General features: G+C 52.3%; 1 protein-coding gene across 1 annotated transcript in view; it reads left to right on the top strand.

The window, feature by feature from the left end:
* The window catches only part of VAC14 (VAC14 component of PIKFYVE complex), a 100,531-nt gene that overhangs the window by 46,343 nt on the left and 34,428 nt on the right, over positions 1-19,760 (top strand). The window contains exons 13-14 of the mRNA XM_025426788.3: positions 2,841-2,997; positions 15,038-15,170. Of these exons, the coding sequence (XP_025282573.1) occupies positions 2,841-2,997; positions 15,038-15,170 (290 nt within the window). The remainder of the gene's footprint in view (positions 1-2,840; positions 2,998-15,037; positions 15,171-19,760) is intronic.

Here is a 19,760-nt window from a genome sequence, read left to right as displayed (position 1 = left end):
AGTCAGTACAGTGTTTCTAGTATCACAAACCACTCTAACAAATTAGTCAAACCCAAGGAGGGGGTTTTGGAACCTTTGCTCTTGTAGCTGGTCATCAGAAGCACAGATGACAGCCTGGACTTGGGATTGGCATCAGAAGCAGGGGTGGGCGGCAGCGGAGGGGGGCAGGCTTGTAGGACTGGGCCCTCAGCCTGTGGGACCTGGCGCTACCTCCAGGTCAGTGGTCAGAATTGAGTTGAACTGTAAGATGGTCAGCCCGTATCAGAAGAAAACACGTCAGAATTGGTATCAGAACCTTGGGGGTCGTTTCCCTTTTCTAGCCATGATGATCCCTGAGGCTGTGAACATTTCTATGTAACGTGTCCTGTGTGAACACATTTTTGGCCTTCTTGGGTAAACGCTAGGGGTGGAAGTGTACCTGTGGTGACTGTTTACCTTCTTAGGGCACAGTTGGCTTGCTTCTTGCCTCACTGTTTAGAGTGAGCCATTCCCCCACCGGACTCCCAGGTCTCCCTTCACCTCCCTGCCCTTTAGACAGTGACTTGCTTGGACACTTGAGGATCTTGAGTGTGTGGCCCGTGCTCGGGCTACTCTGTCAAGTAGCACGACACTGTTGCCTGTCTAGCTATCTTTTCCCCCATCCCACCCTGTCCCTGTGTCCTCTTCTTGCCACTGTTGAAGTAGAGAGCTTCCTGGGGAGCAGATGGCCTGGGCCTCTCTGCTTCTGGGCCTAGACCTGTTCCGGCCCTCAGCTCTTGGCCTCGGCATGGCAGTGCTCATTCCTGCCATCTGTCTAGGGCTGCTTAGCAGCCACGATCTTCAGCCAGCATGGATACATCCCCTGCAGGCCTAGCAGTCAGAATGTTCCAAAATTTTACGTATCTGTGCTTGTAAGGGCAGGCGAGTATGGGTCTCCCTGCCAGGCCGTGGGCAGAGGCATGTTAGACTCACCTGCAGCCCAGCACCCACACAGTGGCTGGCACAGTGGAGGCTCAGGCAGTGCTGAGAGCCGAGAAGGAATGAAGGAAAGGACACAGGTGGGAGGTGTGTGTGTGTGTGTGTGTGTGTGTGTGTGCGCGTGCACGCACGCGCGCTATGTCCAGCCTGGGGGAGGCTGGAGTGTGGCAGGACAGGAAGCAAAACAAAACCACCGGCTTGTGGAACAGTTGAGTGCTGAGCACACTGTGTTGCTGGGAGAGGTCTGGAGAGCCAGGGCTGGCAGAGAGGATACCAGAAGTGACAACTGGGGCTGGGCAGGAGGACGCACTGGTGGCACTGAGACAGGAACCACTTTGAAGCTTTGAGGAGTAGCTTTATCCTTTTTTTTTTTTTTTTTTTTTTTTCAGATAAAATTTGCCCTTTTAAAATAAATGGTTCAGTGGTTTTCTAGTATATTTATGAGGTGGTGTGGCCATCACTATTATCTAACTCCAGATCATTTTCACCATCTCATAGAAAGCCCTGGAATAGCCTTATCTTGACTATTGTCACCATATTCCAGCTAGCTGGTCTGTCATGGCGCACACAGCCCACTCCCCGTGGGGATGCTCTGTGTCACTGCCACAAGTCCAGAACCAAAGCCCACAATTGCCATAGTAATTCTCAGCCTGGGTTCAGAGACAGTCACCCATCCATGCCCACAGGTATCTGCTGAGTGCTATGGACAGTCCTGCTGGCACAGCTGTGCTAGGACAGGCACAGAGCAGAGATGAATGTGGGGGAGGGGCAGGCAGCCCTACCTGCAGTGTGGCGGGAGCCTTGCTGATAGAGCTGGGACAGGTGTGCTATGCAGGCACGCACACGCGCGCACACACACACACACACACACACACACACCCTGCCCTGCTGAGGCAGCGCCCTGCTGGCTATGAATGTCAGATGAAGGGCAAGAGGAGATGCCTGTGCATGGCGGACAGGATATGGAGGGTACGGAGGCAGCTCTGGGGAACCTTCTGACACACAGCACTGATTGGGGCTAACAGTCAGCTGTTCCTCATGCTCAATTCCATGTCTTCCTTGGAAGAACTTAGTGGGCAGGGATCAGGCCTACATATGAACATCAAGGAGGCGGTGGAGAATTGAACAGTGTGTCCAGAAGTTAGGAAGTCCCTCATCTTGGAGCGTAGAATCATGTTCTGAATGTAGGAGTAGCCTGGTGTCACCTCTAGAAGAATCTGTTACGGGGATCCCTGGGTGGATCAGCGGTTTGGTGCCTGCCTTTGGCTCAGGCCGTGATCCTGGAGACCGGGGATTGAGTCCTACATCGGGCCTCCGGCATGGAGCCTGCTTCTCCCTCTGCCTGTGTCTCTGCCTCTCTCTCTCTGTCTTTCATGAATAAATAAATAAAATCTTTAAAAAAAAAAAAAAAAAAGAATCTGTTACATGGCCCGGTGGTGGGCTGAACTGTGGCCAGCAAACCAGCCTAGAGGGCACTATTGGTCCCTCGCACAGGTTAACCTCAGGGCATGGGCAGCCCAGGAATCCTGGGACACACACCTCACAGACCGCACCCTGATGCCTGAGTCTCACATCCTCTGGAGACCTCTCGAGTCCCTGCTTAGGGGCCCAGAGAGGAGTGACCATAAGGCAAAGCTTACTCTCATGCCTCAGACTCCAGCTTCTTTCCTCCACTTGCCCCCATCTTCTGCCTGTCTGTGTTCTTTTCAATCGTGTCTTTTACAGAACTTTCTGAGTACTGTTACAGCCATAGTCTTGGTAGCTCTTACCAGCCTGTCACCCTCTGCGGACCTCTCCCCACCCTCCCCCTGGAGGCAGCTCTCTGTCTCTGACCACAGCTCTCCAGAGGTTCCTGTCCTTCATCCTCTGCTTTTCTCTCCCAGGTTATCCTGAAGGATCTAGAGGTATTGGCAGAAATTGCCTCCTCCCCTGCAGGCCAGACGGATGACCCAGGCCCCCTTGATGGCCCTGACTTCCGGGTCAGCCACTCAGAGCTTCAGGTGCCCACCCCTGGCAGAGCCAACCTACTGAATACTCCTGGTAAGTAGTCCCCTTCTGGTTACAGCCTCAGGGACCCGGGGAATGCTAGTGCTCAGTCTTGTCCTAGACCGAGCACTCCTTTGAGCTGCCCCGCTTGAGCGCCAGAGCTCTGCTAGGATATGAGCAGTCAGAAATTTCTTCTGCTCTCTGAGAGGCAGACAGACCTCGCCCTCCTGTTGCCTCCCCACCCCCTTGTACCTCCCTCACATCCTCTTTTCCTCATCTTCCTGCACCCTTCATACTTTTGAGCCACCGGCTAAATATAAAACCATCTGAGTCAGCTGATTGTCTCTTTCGCTGGGGCAGCATCTCCCCAGTCAGGAATCTGGGGGCTTTGGAGCCTTGGGTCGCACAGGTGGAAGACCAGGCAGCCATTTCCTTCCTCATAGGGGGAGCTAAAAATAGCAAACAACATGGCAGGCAGCCCAGGCAAGAGAGGGGATAATTCAAACAGGATGTTTCCGGGCAGTCCTTGGACATAAAGGTGGCCATGGTGTTCCTGGGGCTCATCCCTCAGAGTCCTTCAAACAGCAGGTGGCTCTTCTCCCTGGGCCAGTGCAACTCCCAGCTCCTCCCTCCCAGGCAAACGCCAGTTCTCTCCAGTGACGTGATCCCAGGAAATGCCAAGGATGCAAGTTTATAGGAAAGTCCCCAGTTAATCTTGGGTGTTTGCCTGGAGGTATCTCTTTGTCCCCTGAGTGGTTCTTGACATCCAGTTACAAGGTCCTAGATGGCTCCTCCTTTGATGCAGAAGCCAAATGTCAAATAGATTGAGGACCTTGCAGCTTCCCTCCTGCCACTCTAGCAGGCTACACCCCCAGAGGCACTCTGGTACCTGGCCCTGAGAACGCCTGCTCGCTGGAGCCACCAGAGCCCTGCAGGCCTGGCTGCACCCCAAGGCTGCCAGGCTAAGTCACAGAAGGCCCTCGTATTGGAGACGTGTCCCTGGTGACATGTGAAGTCAAGGGCTCCCCCAGCTCCTGCAGTGGGGTACCACATAGGACCCCAGGCTTCAGGTCACCACTCCTGCATATTCTCTGCCTGTGACTGGTCCCAAGTGTCCGTCTATTTCTACCTAAAGCAAGGAAAGAGTGAGGGGCTCTGGTGGCAGCTTAGTTTCCTTCTCTTGTTTCCCCAGGATGTAGTGGCTTCCTTGCCCATGAGCCCAGTTTCCTCTGGGCAATCAGAGGCCATGGTTGGGAGGCTCCCATATCCTGACCCTGGACCCTTGGGGAGGTCCCCACCCTCTGTCCCATAGCCCAGGATTCCATTTTCCATCCTGTGTTCCACGTCAGCACTTGGGGGGTCAACCTGAAGCCCCTGGGGCGGATGGCAAGAACGCCAGAGGTTGAGTGTGGGCGCCAGGCCACAGTGTGGGGGTGGGGTCTCACTGAGGCAGGGAGGTGCAGCAACTGGGGGGTGAGGGTGAGAAGTGACTGCAAGAGGGGTAGAGCCAGGGGACGGCATCCTGTGGGTTGGAGCCAGCCTTCAGACTCCCTCCCCAGGAAACACTTGTCTGGAATCTTCTCTCCTCCTCAGAGTAGGAGAAGCCAAACCTGAGGCAGCGCAGCCTCAAGCAGGGAAAGGAGACCTCCGTCTCTAGGACTCTCCAGGATCTGTCCCTCTGTCTCTAACATGTTTTTTTTCTTTCTCTGGGATTCAGGAAGTTGATGACTGAAATGCTTATTCATTAGTGGACAGATGGACCTGGCAAATGGCTTGGGGCCCAGGGCTGCTGGAGAGGGCAGGGTGTGTGCCCTGGGAAGGCCCAGACAGGAAGCTCCATGAGGGGCAGTCTCAGCCCCTGAGGAGCAAGAGCTGAGGGGAGTCTCAGAGGACACAGTGCTCTGAACCCTGGCTCCTTGCCCTGCCAAGGTGAGTGAGCCACTAGCGAGGCTGAGATGGTGAAGATTTGCCCCAACTCACCATGCCTGTCAGAGTGGCTCATACCAGCCAGGGACTCACCCTGAATTCATAGAAAAACAACGAAATATGCCAGATGAGGAAAAATTCCATCCTGGACAGAACACTGAGGAAGTGCCTACAGTTAATAACATTTCTTTCTTCAAGGATACGCAGCACCATGGGCCACGTGCCCTGAGCCTGAGACTCACATGTTTGCTGCAGAGTGTGTGGGAACCACACATGCATGTGTGTCCACAGCTGGCACCAAATTTTTCAGATGGGTCCATGATGTTTAAAAGGTCAAGTTCAAACCAGTAAGAGAAGAGCACAGAAAACCAGAGCTGGGCCCTGTCCCCTCTCTTGCTTCAGCTGCCTTGGGGAGGGCACTGGCCCGGCACCAAGGATGTTGGGGGTGGCTATTTAGGTCAGAAAGCATGCAGGAAGTGTCATTCATCTGTGGGCTGCTTTTTCTCCCAGTGCTTCTCAGGCATGTAAGAGGGTCATTCTGTCTTTTACCATCTGGCCATGCACGTGGACAGAGGCTGCAAGGCCAGACCCTCTTCCTGTTTGGATTTTACTTCCCTCTGGCTTTCCAGGGCACAGCTCTGAGAACTCGCAGGGTGCGGTACTGTCCCTTTAGGATAGAGCACCACCACCCCCACAGGAAAGGGTCTTTCTGGAAAGCCAAGGAAGCAGGGAATCTAGCAAAGACAAAATCAGCACATTTGTCAGGAACCAAATGGTCCTTCCTGCTCGCTAGATCTATAAACTCAAATGGTGCAGATTTAATGCGAGGGTTGGGAAGCTGCCCATGTGGGCCTAAATACACCATAGCCGTAGGCCCAGGGCCCACGGGCAAGTTACCCACGCGGGATGTTCCTCCCACCTGGTCTAGTGCGAACATCTCTCTCCAGCGTGGAGCGTGTGGGCAGAGGCGATGGTCTTGCTTTTTCCACCCCCCCACTTTGTTGTTGATCTTCACAGAGTTGCGGGCCAGGAAGAGGGCCATTTCTGGGGCATTCCAGAGGGGAGCTGCCTGAGTGGGCAGCCCTGAGGGAAGCCAGTGGAGGGATCCAACATTTTGCAGTCTCCCAATTGTGATTTGGAGAAATGAAACGAAAACCACTCAGGTCGCCTTTAACTGAGTGGCTTTCGTGTATTCTCTTCCTATCTCCACTTGGGGATGCTGGCTGAGGCCTCCTAGGATCTGGGAAGAACAGATGATGAGCCCCCTTCGAGCAGACCTGAGGGGCCTGATCCTGAGCCCAACAGAAGGCTCAGCAGAAGCAGGAGGCCTCTGGGATCAGTCCCTCAGTTGAGACGTGCCTGGCCCTCCTGGGGCCTGGATGTTCCTACCGCAGGAGAGGGAACAGCCTTGGCCAGGAACTGCAGCACTGTGGCATCTGGGATCAGAGGTCACTGCAGGACTGATGTTTGCCCCCAAAACCCAGTCTTCCCTTTCTTTCCCTTCTAGCCAAGGGGGTGCATTCTTGGTGGAGGACTACTCATGTCAGAGTGCCCTGCGGGGTTCTCTGGTCCAAGGTGGAGTTTGATCCCAGCTCTAAAAGCAGGGGCAGAAATTAAATGTTCTGATTCCATTCCGTTCCTTATCACCCAGGCTGGTGTGGCCATATTCACAAACAAGTTCTAGAAGAAACCCAGGAAGCCCTCCCTGGGCATTTTTCCCAGTAGTACCAGCAACTATAATACATTGAGCTTGTTAGGACCAGAGGCTGTTCTGAGTACTTCCCATGTGTCGGCCTACTGAACCTCACTGTGGGGTAACCCCTCGACTCCTCACAACAACTGTGAGAGGAAGCGCTATTGTCATTCTTACCTGACACAAGAGTGCAGTAGGTGCTGGTGCTGACCCAGGAGCCCAGCCTGAAAGTCTGCTCTCTTTACCCCATGCTTAGAGGACAAAAGCACTTGCCCAGGACTGGAAGCTTCCACCACCCAAGGAGGGGGAGCCGAGCAGTGGTGGCCAGGCCAGCAGTCCAGGCTTCTCCTTTGGGGTGGCGGGCCACAGCCCCAGCCTGGCATACCCTTGAAGATCTCCCTTCTCTGCATAGTGACATCAGGGACCCTATTTTGGCCTTGTCCACCTCAGCAACTCATGCCTTCTGGTGCCTCCACTTCTTCCAGCCACACCAGACCTACTTCCTAGCCCCAAAAGCCTTCTCCATTGCTCTTGGAATCTTAAAAGGCCTTCTTCCTACATACTCTTTCAGACAACATGGGTGCCAGGGTCAGAAGGGTCTAGGCTGTATTCATCCCTGGATGCCCAGAGTCAGGCGTCCAGTCGGGGTAATTTCACAGTCATTACAACGATGGAGAGAAGGGGCACCAGAGCTGGCCACCCCATCATCAGTGCTGTGTCAGCACCACCACCCAGGTCTTTGCTTGTCCCCAGGTAGAGAGCCAGTAGCCCTCTGCATCCCAGGCCCGGTCTCAGCGATGGCCCTGAGGCTCCTGCCTCCTGTGTCTCTCCAGTGCTGCTCTTGGCCCGGCCCCTCTCAGCAGCAGCCTTCCCTGACGCAGCCCCTCTCTACTGCCCTGTCAGCTGGAAGCTCCTTCTGGGCCCTGCTGTGGCCCATTAGCTTATCTCTTTCTCTGAGGCAGGCAGCTGGAAAGCCTCCTGGATTTGGGTCACTGCCCGGGGTGGAGGGCTCCCCAGCCTCAGCTGGGCCGGCTCGCAGCAAAGAAAATGACTGCCTCTTGGATCAAGTCCCAAGGGTGCCGTTGCTACATCTTCACCACTCTTTTTTCCCTGCAGCTGTGAGGTCTGGGCTCTCCGATTCAGCAGACTCCATGTCTCCCGAGACCCCGCTGCACCAGAGTCCTTGGCCTCCCTCTGGCCCCTTGATCCAGTAGGGGAAGCTGCCCCTTCCCTACCTGTGTCCCTGGGTTCTGTGCTAGCCTCCCAGTCACACAGCCCCTCCTCAGTGCAATCCCTGTACCAGGCACTGTGCTAGGCTCTGTTTCTCTGTGAGCTTCACACACAGGAACCAGCCCCAGAGAAGGTGTCACTTCCTCAACCCTGCCTTGCCAGTCAGCCAGGGGCCTGGATCTGCCCCGGTCCCCCAGCCTTTTCCTCCACATTCTCTGGGTGGCAGAGCCAGATGCCCATCCGAGGGGCTGGCCGAGCACATGGGCCCCAACCCACGGGGGAGACAGGAGCAAGAGGGTGGGGAGCTGAGCAGGGACCACGCCGGGTCTGAGCTGGGCCACAGAGGCCTTCACATCTGGTTTTGTTGAACTGTAGCTTGCTTTGCCTATTGAGGCCAGAGCTATTTTTATCCTGACATGTGAGGCTCCTTCACGTCATAGCCACAAAACTCAATCTAAAACATCCCAGGGAAGGTTGTTTGTGAGACGTTCTGCAGATTCTCATGTCGCCACATCAGGTTTCACTTAGCAACATCTGCACGGCTGGCTCCCTGGCCGCCCACCCCACCAGCCTGCTTTTGTACACAGAGCGCTCCCGACAGCATCTGTCTGCCCCTGGGCTAGCCAGCAGTCACGTGAACTTCCTGCCAGAGCCCACTTCTCCAAACTTCTCCAAATCAGAAATGCAAAGCAGGCGGCATTCAGCCGAGGGGCTGGTCTTAGGCAGGATCAGGGAATGGAAACCCCATTCTCCTGTCCCCTTGAAGAGTATGACTCTATTGAGACCCAAGGCCAGGTGGTTCCCAACTACCCCACTTCCTGGGCCCCAGCCAGAACAGCTCAGACCTCTCTTTGGTGGGCCTGGAAGGCTGTTGGCAGTGCCACCCAAGCAAAAGCCTCCTGGCCCTGGCATCCCAGCACCTCCTCAGGACACAGTGTTGGATGGCCTGCCGGGAACTGGGTGCTGGGCTTCTGGCCAGGCTCTGCCCCCTTCCTAAAGGGCCAGCAGCACCTAGCCCAGGGCCCCACAAGCAGAGCTGGCTCTTAGCAGAGCTATTGAGAAAAGAGGCCAATTCCCTGCCCTGCTGTCGAGGGTGAGGTGAGCAAGAGCCAAAGGCAGGCAGCAGTAGCCAATGAGGCACTGTGTACCCTCCACGGGGAAGAGTGGGCTGCGGTTGGGCAGAAATTAGTTCAGCTGAGAGAGGCCTGTCATTCCATGTAGTAACACTTCCTGGCGTGAGTTTACTTGTCTCTCCACCTCATCTCCCTTCTGAGCCTGCAGCTCTGCCCAAGAGCATCTCTCAGGTTCTGTCTCAAGCCAGCTGGGCCTGCGGGGGCTGGTCAGTCAGAAAAGTGGCTGAGGAACCAGTGGGAACAGGAGGCTAGGAGAGACCGAGGAGGCCCTCACCTTGTGCATGGTGAGCACCAAGCGGCCCTGTCCTCGACCAGCCCACCTGGGAAGGGTTGCCTCTCCTGCCCAGACCTGTCATCTCTATACAGTCGGGCTGGCCTTGCAGTGAGCTTTCCAAGCTCCCAGGCCAGTCCTGCAGAGGCTCCTCCTCGAAGAGAGCCCATTCTGGTGGGTGGGAGCCTGAGGGACAAAAGTCTCTGCCCAACAGCTGCAGGCCCCAGTAACTCCCTGACACTCCCATAAGCCGGCTCTGGCTCTCCGGCAGGGGCCCGGCCCCTACTCTGTACCCAGCCTCCTGCTCTTTGTAGTCTTTAAACAGGAGCGCTGGGAGGGCTGAGCTATGAAAGCTTTCCCAGCAACCATTGCACTGTGAGAATGTGAGTCATTTGCCATGGCTTCTCCCAGATGTCATTCTGCCCTCCTCCTCCCTCCCACTAGGGGCCTCAGCTCCAGGGGTTGCCATGGGGGCCGGACATTGAGACTTAATCCTGTGGCCCAGAGGGGGCTATGGCTAAGAAGACCAGGCTGTCTTCAGAACAGCCCCAAGCCTTCTCTTCCACCATCTTGGGCCAGCTGTCAGCCGAGAGGTGGGCACAGCTCCCTCCCCAAATGCTGGGCTGGCACTCAGGGGAGTTACAGGTGATTCAGTCTTCCCCTTGCAGCCTCCCTGCCTCCCAGCAAAGCACTGACTGTAAAGTTGTCCCAGGTCTGAAATCTCTTCACTCAGACTTTCCAGACTGTCCCCCAGCCCTCAGTCATGTATTCCAACACTGAGAGATGGGAACAGTCTGCCCCTTGCAGTGCTCAGAGTTCCGACACGTTTGCTAACAGCAGCGGCCCCAATTCACTGAAATGAACTGTGTGGCAGGCCTCAGGCCCAGGGCATTAAATTTTTTGTCTCATTTAAAGGGACTCTTTTTGGGGCTGCCTAGCTGGCTCAGTCTGTGGAGCACAGGACTCTTGATCTCGTGAGTTTGAGCCCCACCTTGGGCATAAAGATTACTTAATGAAAAAAAATTTTTTTTAATGAAAGAATAGAGGTTCTAATTGGCCCTACCTTACAGGGAAAGAAATTGAGGCTTAGGGCTCTGGAATGGCAAACAGTCTCTGCTCCCTGGCCCAAAGAGAGAGCCAACTTTGAGACTTGCCCAAAGTCGCACAGCCAATAATAGGTAAATATCTGATCTGAACCAGATCTGATGGACTCCCCAGCTTTGCTCTTAAACACTGTGCTCGATGTTTCCACCTGCCTGAGATAACCCAGCCCCCAGAGAATGGAGACTGTGGCCCCACATCGTGGAAGATTTCTTTATGGTCACTCCCTATTTGGGTCTCTTTGTCCTTTGGAATACTTTGGAACCTAAATGGCCCTCAGCCTGGAAATGATGTAGGTTGGCGAGAAGGGGACAGGGACTCAGGAGCCATCACAGATGAGTGTCCCAGAGAAGGTTCCAGTCCACACCACCACCAGTGTTGGTGGTGTACAGCCAGGCCACCACAGGGGCAGTGTGGGGACAGGGAGGAGGGGCTTTAGCAGCTGTATCTGCAGCCACCTCTTCAGAGATCAGCCCCAGCTGGGCCCGGGGTAACTCGATCTGTAAGAATGTGACACTTGATTCTGCAAACAGCCCCTCTGGGCCAGGGAGCAGAGACTGTTTGCCATTCCAGAGCCACTCAGGACCTCCCAGGCCAGGCTGTTCTGGGCAGGGACCCAGAAAAACGCACTGCAAACATCAAGAAGTTCAGTTCACAGGGGCTGTCTAGGAGGTTCTCAGGAGAAAGAACAGTAATTTGAAGGTATGGCTCCTGGTAAGGAATCCTCATAGAATAATGAAAGGAGGGTTTTACCGCTGCTTTTGGCCACTGACATCTAACGGAGTCAGCTAGTGGGGTTCCTCTATAGGCCTTGCTTCTAGTACCGTGGATGGTTCTGAACATTCGTGTTGTGTGCTTGGACCTGATGCTTCTAGGAACGAATAGCCCCTCCCACAGCCGAGTTTAGTTCTCTGGTTTGGTTTAGTTTGGTTTTTAAGATTTTATTTATTTGAGAGAGAGAAAGAAAGCTAGTATGTGCTCAGAGTGAGAGAAGCAGACTCCCCGCTGAGCAGCAAGCCTGATGCAGGGCTTGATCCCAGGACCGTGGCACTGTGACCTGAGCTGAAGGCAGACAGACGTTCAGCCTCACCCAGGCACCCCTTGGTTCCCTGTTTTTTGCAGGTGTGTGACCACCCTCTCCCTGGTCTGGGGCAGAAGTTGGGGCTTTAGGGCCAGAGAGAGAGGCCAGCCTGGAAAGCAATGTCTGTGTGGGCCGCTGTGCTTTCCCCAGTGTCCGCCCTGTGTTCCCAGAGGGCTGCAGCCAAGTACTTCCCCCACAGTGTCTGACAGTGTCACTATCTGTCCTCAGTCTTGGCAAGACCTTAATTTCAGTCTTCTGCCTCTTGTTTAGGAACATACCACCTGCTAACCTGCTAACCCCAAACCTCCCCAAGCACCAGTGCCCGGGTAATGGGCAGCATGCTGGAGCTGCTGAGAATGTAGGCTCTGAGACCAGCTGCATGGACTCAGACACCACCACTCATCAGCTCTGTGACTTTGGATAATCCACAGCTTCTCCATGCATATGATGAGAATAGTAATAGCACATATTTTCAAGGATTATTTTGAGGATTATATTAGATACTATGCATGAAGGTTTTAAACATGTATAGCACATAGTTCAGCCCCTGGTAAGTTGTAGCTCTTGGTTGCCTATTAAGATACCATGTTGGGGAGATGCTGGTCAGAGGGTACAAACTTCCAGTTAGAGTTTGATAAGTTCTGGGCATCTAACATACAGGACGGTGATTACAGTTAATGATACTATAGATTATACTTGGAAGTTGCTGAGAGAGTACATCATAAATGTTCTCACCATAGAAAAACAAATGATAATTATGTGAGGTGACGGAGGTATTGGCTGACTCCACAGCACTGTGGTAATCATTTTGCAATATGTCCATGTATGAAATCAACACATTGTATACATAATGTTATATATCAATGTTATCTCAGCAAAGCTAGAAAAAAATACAATGTAGAAAATAAAGCATCAAGACACCTGGCTGGCTCTTGACTTCAGGGTCATGAATTTGAGCCCCACGTTGAGGATAGAGATTACTTAAATAAATAAATAATGTTTAAAAAACTTCTTGTAAAAGTAATAAAAAACAAAGCATCTATAAAGTGAAAAGAAAGCAGATATCATGTTATGGTGGGACAATTAGATATCTATCCACATGCAAAAGAATTTAGACTCCTTCCTTATACCATAAACAAAAATTAAAATAGATCAAAAAAAAAAACAAAAAATAAAATAGATCAAAGACCTAAATATAAGAGCTAAATTTAAAGAAAAAGAAAAAAAAACACAGCTCTTAGAAGGAAGTGTATCAGGAAGTCTTTATGACCTTGGAATAGGTAATAGTTTCTTAGATAAGGCACCAAAAGCACAAGCAACCAAAAATATATGGATAAATTGGACTTTATGAGAATTTAAAATTCTGTGCTTCAAAGGAAGACACCATCAGGAAAGTAAAAACAACCCAAAGAATGGGGGAAAATATCTGCAAATCATATATTTGATAAGAGACTTGTATCTAGGAAGACTCTTAAAACTCAGCAATAAAAAGGCAAATGACCCAATCTTAAAATGGGCAAAGGACTTGAATAGTCGTTTATCCAAAGATCTACAGATAGCCAGTAAGCACATAAAAAGATGTCATTAGTCATCAGGAAAATGGAAATCAAACCCACAATGAGATACCACTTCCCATTCACAAGAATGGCTCTAATCAAAAGACAAGTAATAACAAGTGTTGGCAAGAACATGCAAAAATTGGAATCTCATACACTGCTGATGGGAATGTAAAATGGCGTAACCATCATGTAAAACAATCTGGCAGTTGCTCAAAAGCTGCACGTAGAATAACCATCTGATTCAGAAATTGCACTTCTGGGTATATAGCCAAAAGAAATGAAAACATGTTCACACAAAAACTTACATATGAATGTTCATAGCAGCATTATTCTTTTTTTTTCTTTTAATTAAGTAAGCTCTACACCCAGCATGGAGCTCAGACTCACCACCCCAAGATTAAAAGTCACGTGCTCTACTGACTGAGCCAGCCAGGCACCCTGCAGCATTATTCTTAATAGCCAAAAAAGTGGAAACAACCAAACATCCAGCGACTGATACATGGATAAAATATGGTATATCCATACAGTGGAGTATTATTCAACCACAAAAATGCATACAGAATGGATACATACTACAACATAGATGAAATAAATGAACCTTGAAAATATGCTAGGTGAAAGAAGCCACGTTAACACAAAACTTCCAGAATACGCAAATCCACAGACAGAAAATAGATTAATGATTGACAGGAGCTGGTGGAGGAAAGAATGGGGAGTGGCAGCTAATGCTTACAAGGTTTCTTACTGGGTCTGTTCTGGAATTAGTGGTGATCAATGAACAATTTTAAAAAGATTTTTATTTATTTTTTCATGAGAGGCTCCCTACAGGGAGCCTGATGCAGGACTCGATCCCAGGACCCTGGGATCATGACCAGAGCCAAAGGTAGGTGCTCAAACACTGAGCCATCCAGGTCCCCCAATGCACAATTTTATGAATATACTAGAAGCCACTGAATTATACAGTTTAAAAAGGTGAACTTTATATGTGAATTATATTTTAAGCTGGTGTGTGTGTGTTAATGCCCTATTAGTGCCTTAGGCAGAGGGAGTAAGGATTCCTCTTTCCAGCAGTGCTATTGAGGTCAGCTTGTGTGACGAGGAAAAGACTAGGAGATCGCACGGGGATCAACCAAGCATTCTGACAGCCTGCTCTTGTCACCTCCGTAGCCGGTATCTTGCGGAGGGGAGCACGTGCTGGGGTGAGCTTAGGAGGGAGACTGTATCTGGCCCTCAGGGTATTTTCAGCTGGGGTGCATATCAGGGGACACCCTGAAAGTGCTTCTGGTTCTAAAGCCAACTCTGGGCTTTCAAAGTCTTTAGAGTACTAGTCTAAAAGAGCACCTTTGGGACACCTGGGTGGCTCAGTGGTCCTGTCCTAGGGCGTGATCCTGGGGTCCTGGATTGAGTCCTTTATCAGGCTCCCTGCAGGGAGCCTACTTCTCCCTCTGCCTCTGTCTCTGCCTCTGTGTGTCTCATGAATAAATAAATAAAAGCTTAAAAAATAATAAAAGAGCACCTTTGCCTAAAGAAGAAGAATGTCTGATTTTAAAACATTGAGTGAAGCTTAAAGCCCTTGGTACCATTTCGTCAGTGTGAGCTGTCTTTAATCTAGCAGGTGTGTGCAGTTGCCCTGTCCTTGAGCACCGCTGGGAAAAGAGTGTGTGTTGTTGACTGTCAAAGTGGTGTTCACCCCTCACTTCTCTTTGACTTGTCATCTGTTCTTAACCAGCCAAAATGAAGCCCAAGTGTACTTTATTTACTGGGATACTAGGTCCAGGTTTGTTTTATAAAAAATTCATAGCACATAGCAGCGGGTCTCACAGATAGGAGGCGTTCACTAAGTAATAGGGGGATGGCTGGAGAGTTGGATGGGTTCGTGGGTATTTGTGCAGTAAGCAGTTGTATTTGCTTGTACGTACTTGTATAGTTTGGCTTTTTTTGCCATTGACCTGAGGCCCAGAATTGAAGATTTTTCCCTCACCTTGTTATACACAGACCCGCCGCCACCACCTTTCTGGCATTTATAATTGTGTATGTTCTTTGGGGTCCCAACACCCTGTGACCATGGACTAAGTCTCAGCTCTGTCCCTTTCTCTGCAGGTACCAAAGGCTTAGAATGTTCTCCTTCCACCCCCACCATGAACTCCTACTTTTATAAGTTCATGATCAACCTTCTCAAGAGGTTCAGCAGTGAACGCAAGCTCCTGGAGGCCAGAGGCGCTTTCATCATCAGGTCAGGCGCGGCGCACCTTCTCTTCCTCACACAGCCACGCTTTTTCACTTTACACAGTGCAAGGGGTCCAAGCAACCATTTTCTCTTCCACTTCTCTCCCCTCTTTTTCCTTTGCATTTATTCTTAAAGAAACCGAACCCCGCTTCACACTAGGTTGCTGGTGCTGCCAACACCAGAGAGGTCAATGTCTCCGTTTCTCAAACGAATGAGTAAATTTTTTGTTTGTCGAGACACTGTTTTCCCTTGAGGTTAAATGTCCTCTCAGCACGCCCTTGTTGGAGTCTTTGGGGAAGAAAGTAGGTGAGCCAGATGGAACACGAAACGGCGCTGTGCTCAGGTGCCCAGCCAGCACAGGGTTTGGCCAGAGTTGGTGGTAACAGTTGCTCTGGCAGAGCTGGAATCTTGAGTCATGTGAGCCTGGCCCGGACAGTCAGTCCCAGGGCCCCATCCCCTATTGGCCTCTAGAACTCCCATCACCAGCAGTATGGCCAGGTCTGGCCCTTTGCCTCCTCCTTAGCTCCATGGAGCCGGGGTCACTGAAGAGTGCCCCTCAGGTCACCAAAATCTAGATGGGGCACAGATTTCTTCAGGCTCCCCAGTAAAGCCAGGCAGAAGAGTTTTGGCAAATAGTCTGAGTGGCCTCTAATGCTCTATGGCAGTAGTTGTCAGCCCTGGCTGCCCGTTAGTCACTGAGGGTGACTATTAGTTAATGACTGTTAGTCACTGCCCGATGTGTGAAATAAGCACTTCTAATGTGTTGGGGTACCAAAGCTGGCCGGGGTGCTTGGGGAGCTGACTAGACCAGTGTGGCCCATGGAGTTGGGAGGATTCCCAAGGCTATCTGCGGGCTCTAGGGGTTGAAGGAGGATTGCTGGCAGAGGGTCCAGCCTGTACAGTTAGCAAAGAACATGGAGAGTTCATCTTGCTGTGATTCAGAGGGTAAAGGGGAGAGAGACCCACCTTTGCTGGCCACACCAAGGGTGGAGGCCTCACCCAGAGGCCGGGGGGAGCCACTGAAAGGGCTTGGATGCGGGGGACAGTGAGACAAGATTTTTAAAGATTACTGTGCTGCTGAGAAGAAGGGGTGGGTGGAAAGAGCAAAGTGGATGTGTGGGAGACCAGTTGGGAGGCTGTTGTCCAAGTGGGAGGTGGTGGCTGCTTGGTAGGGGGATGGAAAGAAGCAGCAGTATTGGATAATTTGTAAGAAGTATCATTGATTAATGATCGATTACCTGAGGGCCTGAGAAGACAAGCTGTTGGAATGACACCCAGGACTCTGGTGGTGAGCACGGGGTGGATGGTGGTGGCAGTCCCTGCGATGGGAGCTCTAGAAGAGGAGGGAGGGCGGAGTTTTGAGTTTCAGTTTCAGTTTGCTCTGGTGACATCAAAGGAGAGATGAAGAAGCAGGTTGCTATCCTGGACCCTCAAAAGAGGGACCTATGCCCTAGTTACAAATGTGGAAAAGGATAGCATAGTTCTTCCTTCATTTATGTCTCATTCATTCAGCAGATAGTATTACTGAGTACTGACTCTGCCAAGAACAGCTCTTGATGGCTCTGTCCTTGTGGAGCTTTCATTCTTAGGGAATAAGAACAGTCAGTGGTAATAGGGGCAGAGGCGGAAGAGGAGGGGCCTGAAGCAGAGCCCTAGGGAGCTCCAGTGTGTAAAAGAAGAGGAAAGCAAGAACAGAGGCTGAGAAAAAGGGTCCAAGAGGTGGGAAGAAGCAAAAGGGAGTGGCAGGAGACAGTGAGGGGAGATGAGGCCCACAGGGGTCTGCCAGGAGCCATGCCAGGAACCTGCCCAGCCATAAAGGCGAACCGAAGGAAAGAAATGGAGTGAGCAGCCCCTGGCCCCTTCATCTACCACTGCCTGCCAGGGCTCTAGCTCCAGAGCTGAGGGTGGAGTTGAGGGCATAGACCAAAGGACTGAGTTGTAGGAGGAGACAGATCTGCCTGGCCAGAAGGACAAATAGGACCACCGAGTTTTTGCCCCTTGGGAGGAACGGGCTTCTAATGGTCCAGACCACCACAAGGGGTCCCTGTGATGGTAAGAGGCTGTCACGGCCCTCTTGCATTTCTGGGGTCACATAGAGCGGGAGTTCTCAAGCTCAACACTGTTGGCATTGGGGCTGGGTAGTCCTTGGTGGGTGGGACCATCGCATGTGCCCGTCCCGGGGGAACAGCACCCCTGGCCCCCACCCACTGATGTCAGGAGCACCCCCTGCCCTCCCCGCTGGGACTGTCAGAAATGTTTTCCAGCATTGCCAGATGCCCCCTGGGGAGCAAAATCATCCCAGGTGAGAACTGCAGTTACACAGGGACAGAAATGGATTCTTAACCCTGATTGGCCAGACGAGGAAGATTTCTAATTTTACTTCCCACCAAGTTGGACAGTCATTGGGACTAGAGTGGGGATTAGAAGTGGTATAGGAGACCCCCCACCACCACCAGGAGAGCAGTGGTCTGTCCCCACATGAGTGGCAGTTTATATGGTTTTCCAAATTGCAGACGTGTCACTTCTCTTGATGAGCCCTCCTTGCCTGGAAGCCTTTTGGGATCCAGTGGAGAGAGAGGCCTTTGAAGAAGGCATTTACAACTAGTTCCCCTCTGGAGAACTGGACCATAATGGGTTTTTCCATCCTCCAGCAGCGTCACATGCCCCATCAGGGGCCTGGGGAGAGAGAGCTCAGAGCAGTCAACAGCATCCCCAGTCTGCGTCAAGCAGAAGTGTGGGCATCAGGGGCATGCGTGGGTGTTCTCTGCACCCCCTCAGGGACCCAAGGGCTCCGTGAAGCCAGTGGCCCAGTGGCCACTGCTGTGTTCCCATTACAGCCTCCAAAGTAGTGAGACTTTACTTGCTTTGTCTCATGTCTTCTCGGTGTCTTGGGCTGACCAGAATCCTCATTTTGTAGAAGGGAAATGAGACAAAGCCACATGCCTGCCAGGTGTGCTGGGAGCTGAGCGCAGACCCTTGCCCACTGCTAATTCCTCACCCACTGCTTTATCCTTTCTGTGAGATTGCAGAGGCCAGATGCCTTGAGGGGCCCTGCACAGCATGTGGCCCAGGACCACCTGGAGCCCAGCTCTTCAGAGGGTCCAAGGGTCCTCTGGGCCTGTGGGGTCTTCCCTCATCCTTCTGGGGATTTAGATTCTGGCGATCACTCCCTGTTCTGGGGCTCATATCCCTCAGGGACCACAGTGGGACCTCAGGCAGCAAACCTGACCTCCAGGCTGTGCCTCACTGCTATACCACACACCAGCGGTCTCCTGGCCTTTGGCACTGGCACAGGAACCCAGTGGGCTGGGATGGAATGAACCTTGTGGCTGGGCCCCTCACACTTGTCCCTCCCAGTCATCTGCGTCATTTGTCCAGCCTGCCATCCACCTGGAAGCAGCAGCAGCACCTGCTTCCTCTGGGCAGCACTGGCTCTACGGGCTGGCTGCCTGTTAAGCCAGCGTGCCAGGCCACTGCTGACCAGCCTGGTTGCGGTCCCAGCCCACCAGCCTAGGCTCCTGGGGCACACAACACAGTGACAGACATGGAGGAGGCCTTGAAGATGTGCTCTCCTCCTCCTTCCTGTGATCAGACAGGGGGGGTGAGGCCCCTCAGTGAAGTTTGCTGGGAACCAGCCGTCGGGAGTATCAGCCCGCCTGTCTGCTTCTCGTTTCATTTCCTTATTTTTTGCTGATGGCTTTAAAGAGAAGCATAATAATGGTCCGTGCAGACTGCTGATCAGAAACACAGAGCGATTTAACCCCCCCCTCAGGTGTTCCGCAGAGAGAGAAAGAGATTCCTCTGGCGAAGAGTGAAAAGCCACTGTTTCTTCAGTAGTGCGTTTAGCTCAGGGAGCAGGAGTGGTTGCCGTCCAGAGGACAAAAGCGGCCGGAGTTAAAGACAAACATCTGGTGGGCGTCTTGGCGTTGAGGAAGATGCATGATTTCCCTCAGGACCCTGGAGTGTTTCCTCTCCCCCACGCAGCTTTCCCAGGCTGCACCTCCGTGGGGGGGTGGGAATAGGGCCCCCGAACTCCCACCAGGCCCCTGGGCAGGTCGGACCTCCTCTGTGTCTGTGTGGCCTTGTTATCTAGTGGACATAACAGTTTAGTCGCATGTGTATTTTGGGGAGTGGGTAGCTCCAAAGCCTCATCTCATCTAGCCTTGCTGAGATGTACTCTGGCCCAGGCCCTCTCTTAGCTGCAGTTGAGGCTGTGCCCACATGGGGAGGAAGGGGTCGTGGGGTAGAGGCACCAGAGGGGCTCAGATACCCCCCAGCCCTGCCCACTCTTCTCCCCCTTTCTTGGACTCCATGGAAATGGGGCAGATGGGCCTGCCGCAGGTCTGCAGGATGCAGATTAAGATTGGAACTTCTGGAGTCAAAGAGACTTGGGTTCGAATCCCAATTCCTCCAGTTTTGGCCGTTTGGCTGGCTGTTACTATAGTCGTGCCTGCCTCGTCGTCGTTTTGCAGAGAGGGTTACGTAAGACCATGCGCACCGTCGCGCTCGGCACAGCTTGACAAAGGAGAGTTCTTGTTCCGCCTCATGACATGGCCTCTGCCTCCCATGGTGGTCTGTGAGGACGGGAAACCAGAC

This window comes from Canis lupus, chromosome 5 (assembly GCF_003254725.2).
Source record: "Canis lupus dingo isolate Sandy chromosome 5, ASM325472v2, whole genome shotgun sequence".
In the NCBI taxonomy this organism is placed as follows: Eukaryota; Metazoa; Chordata; class Mammalia; order Carnivora; family Canidae; genus Canis; species Canis lupus.
Note: the sequence above shows the minus strand (reverse complement) of the source record. Positions and strands in the feature narration are given on the sequence as shown.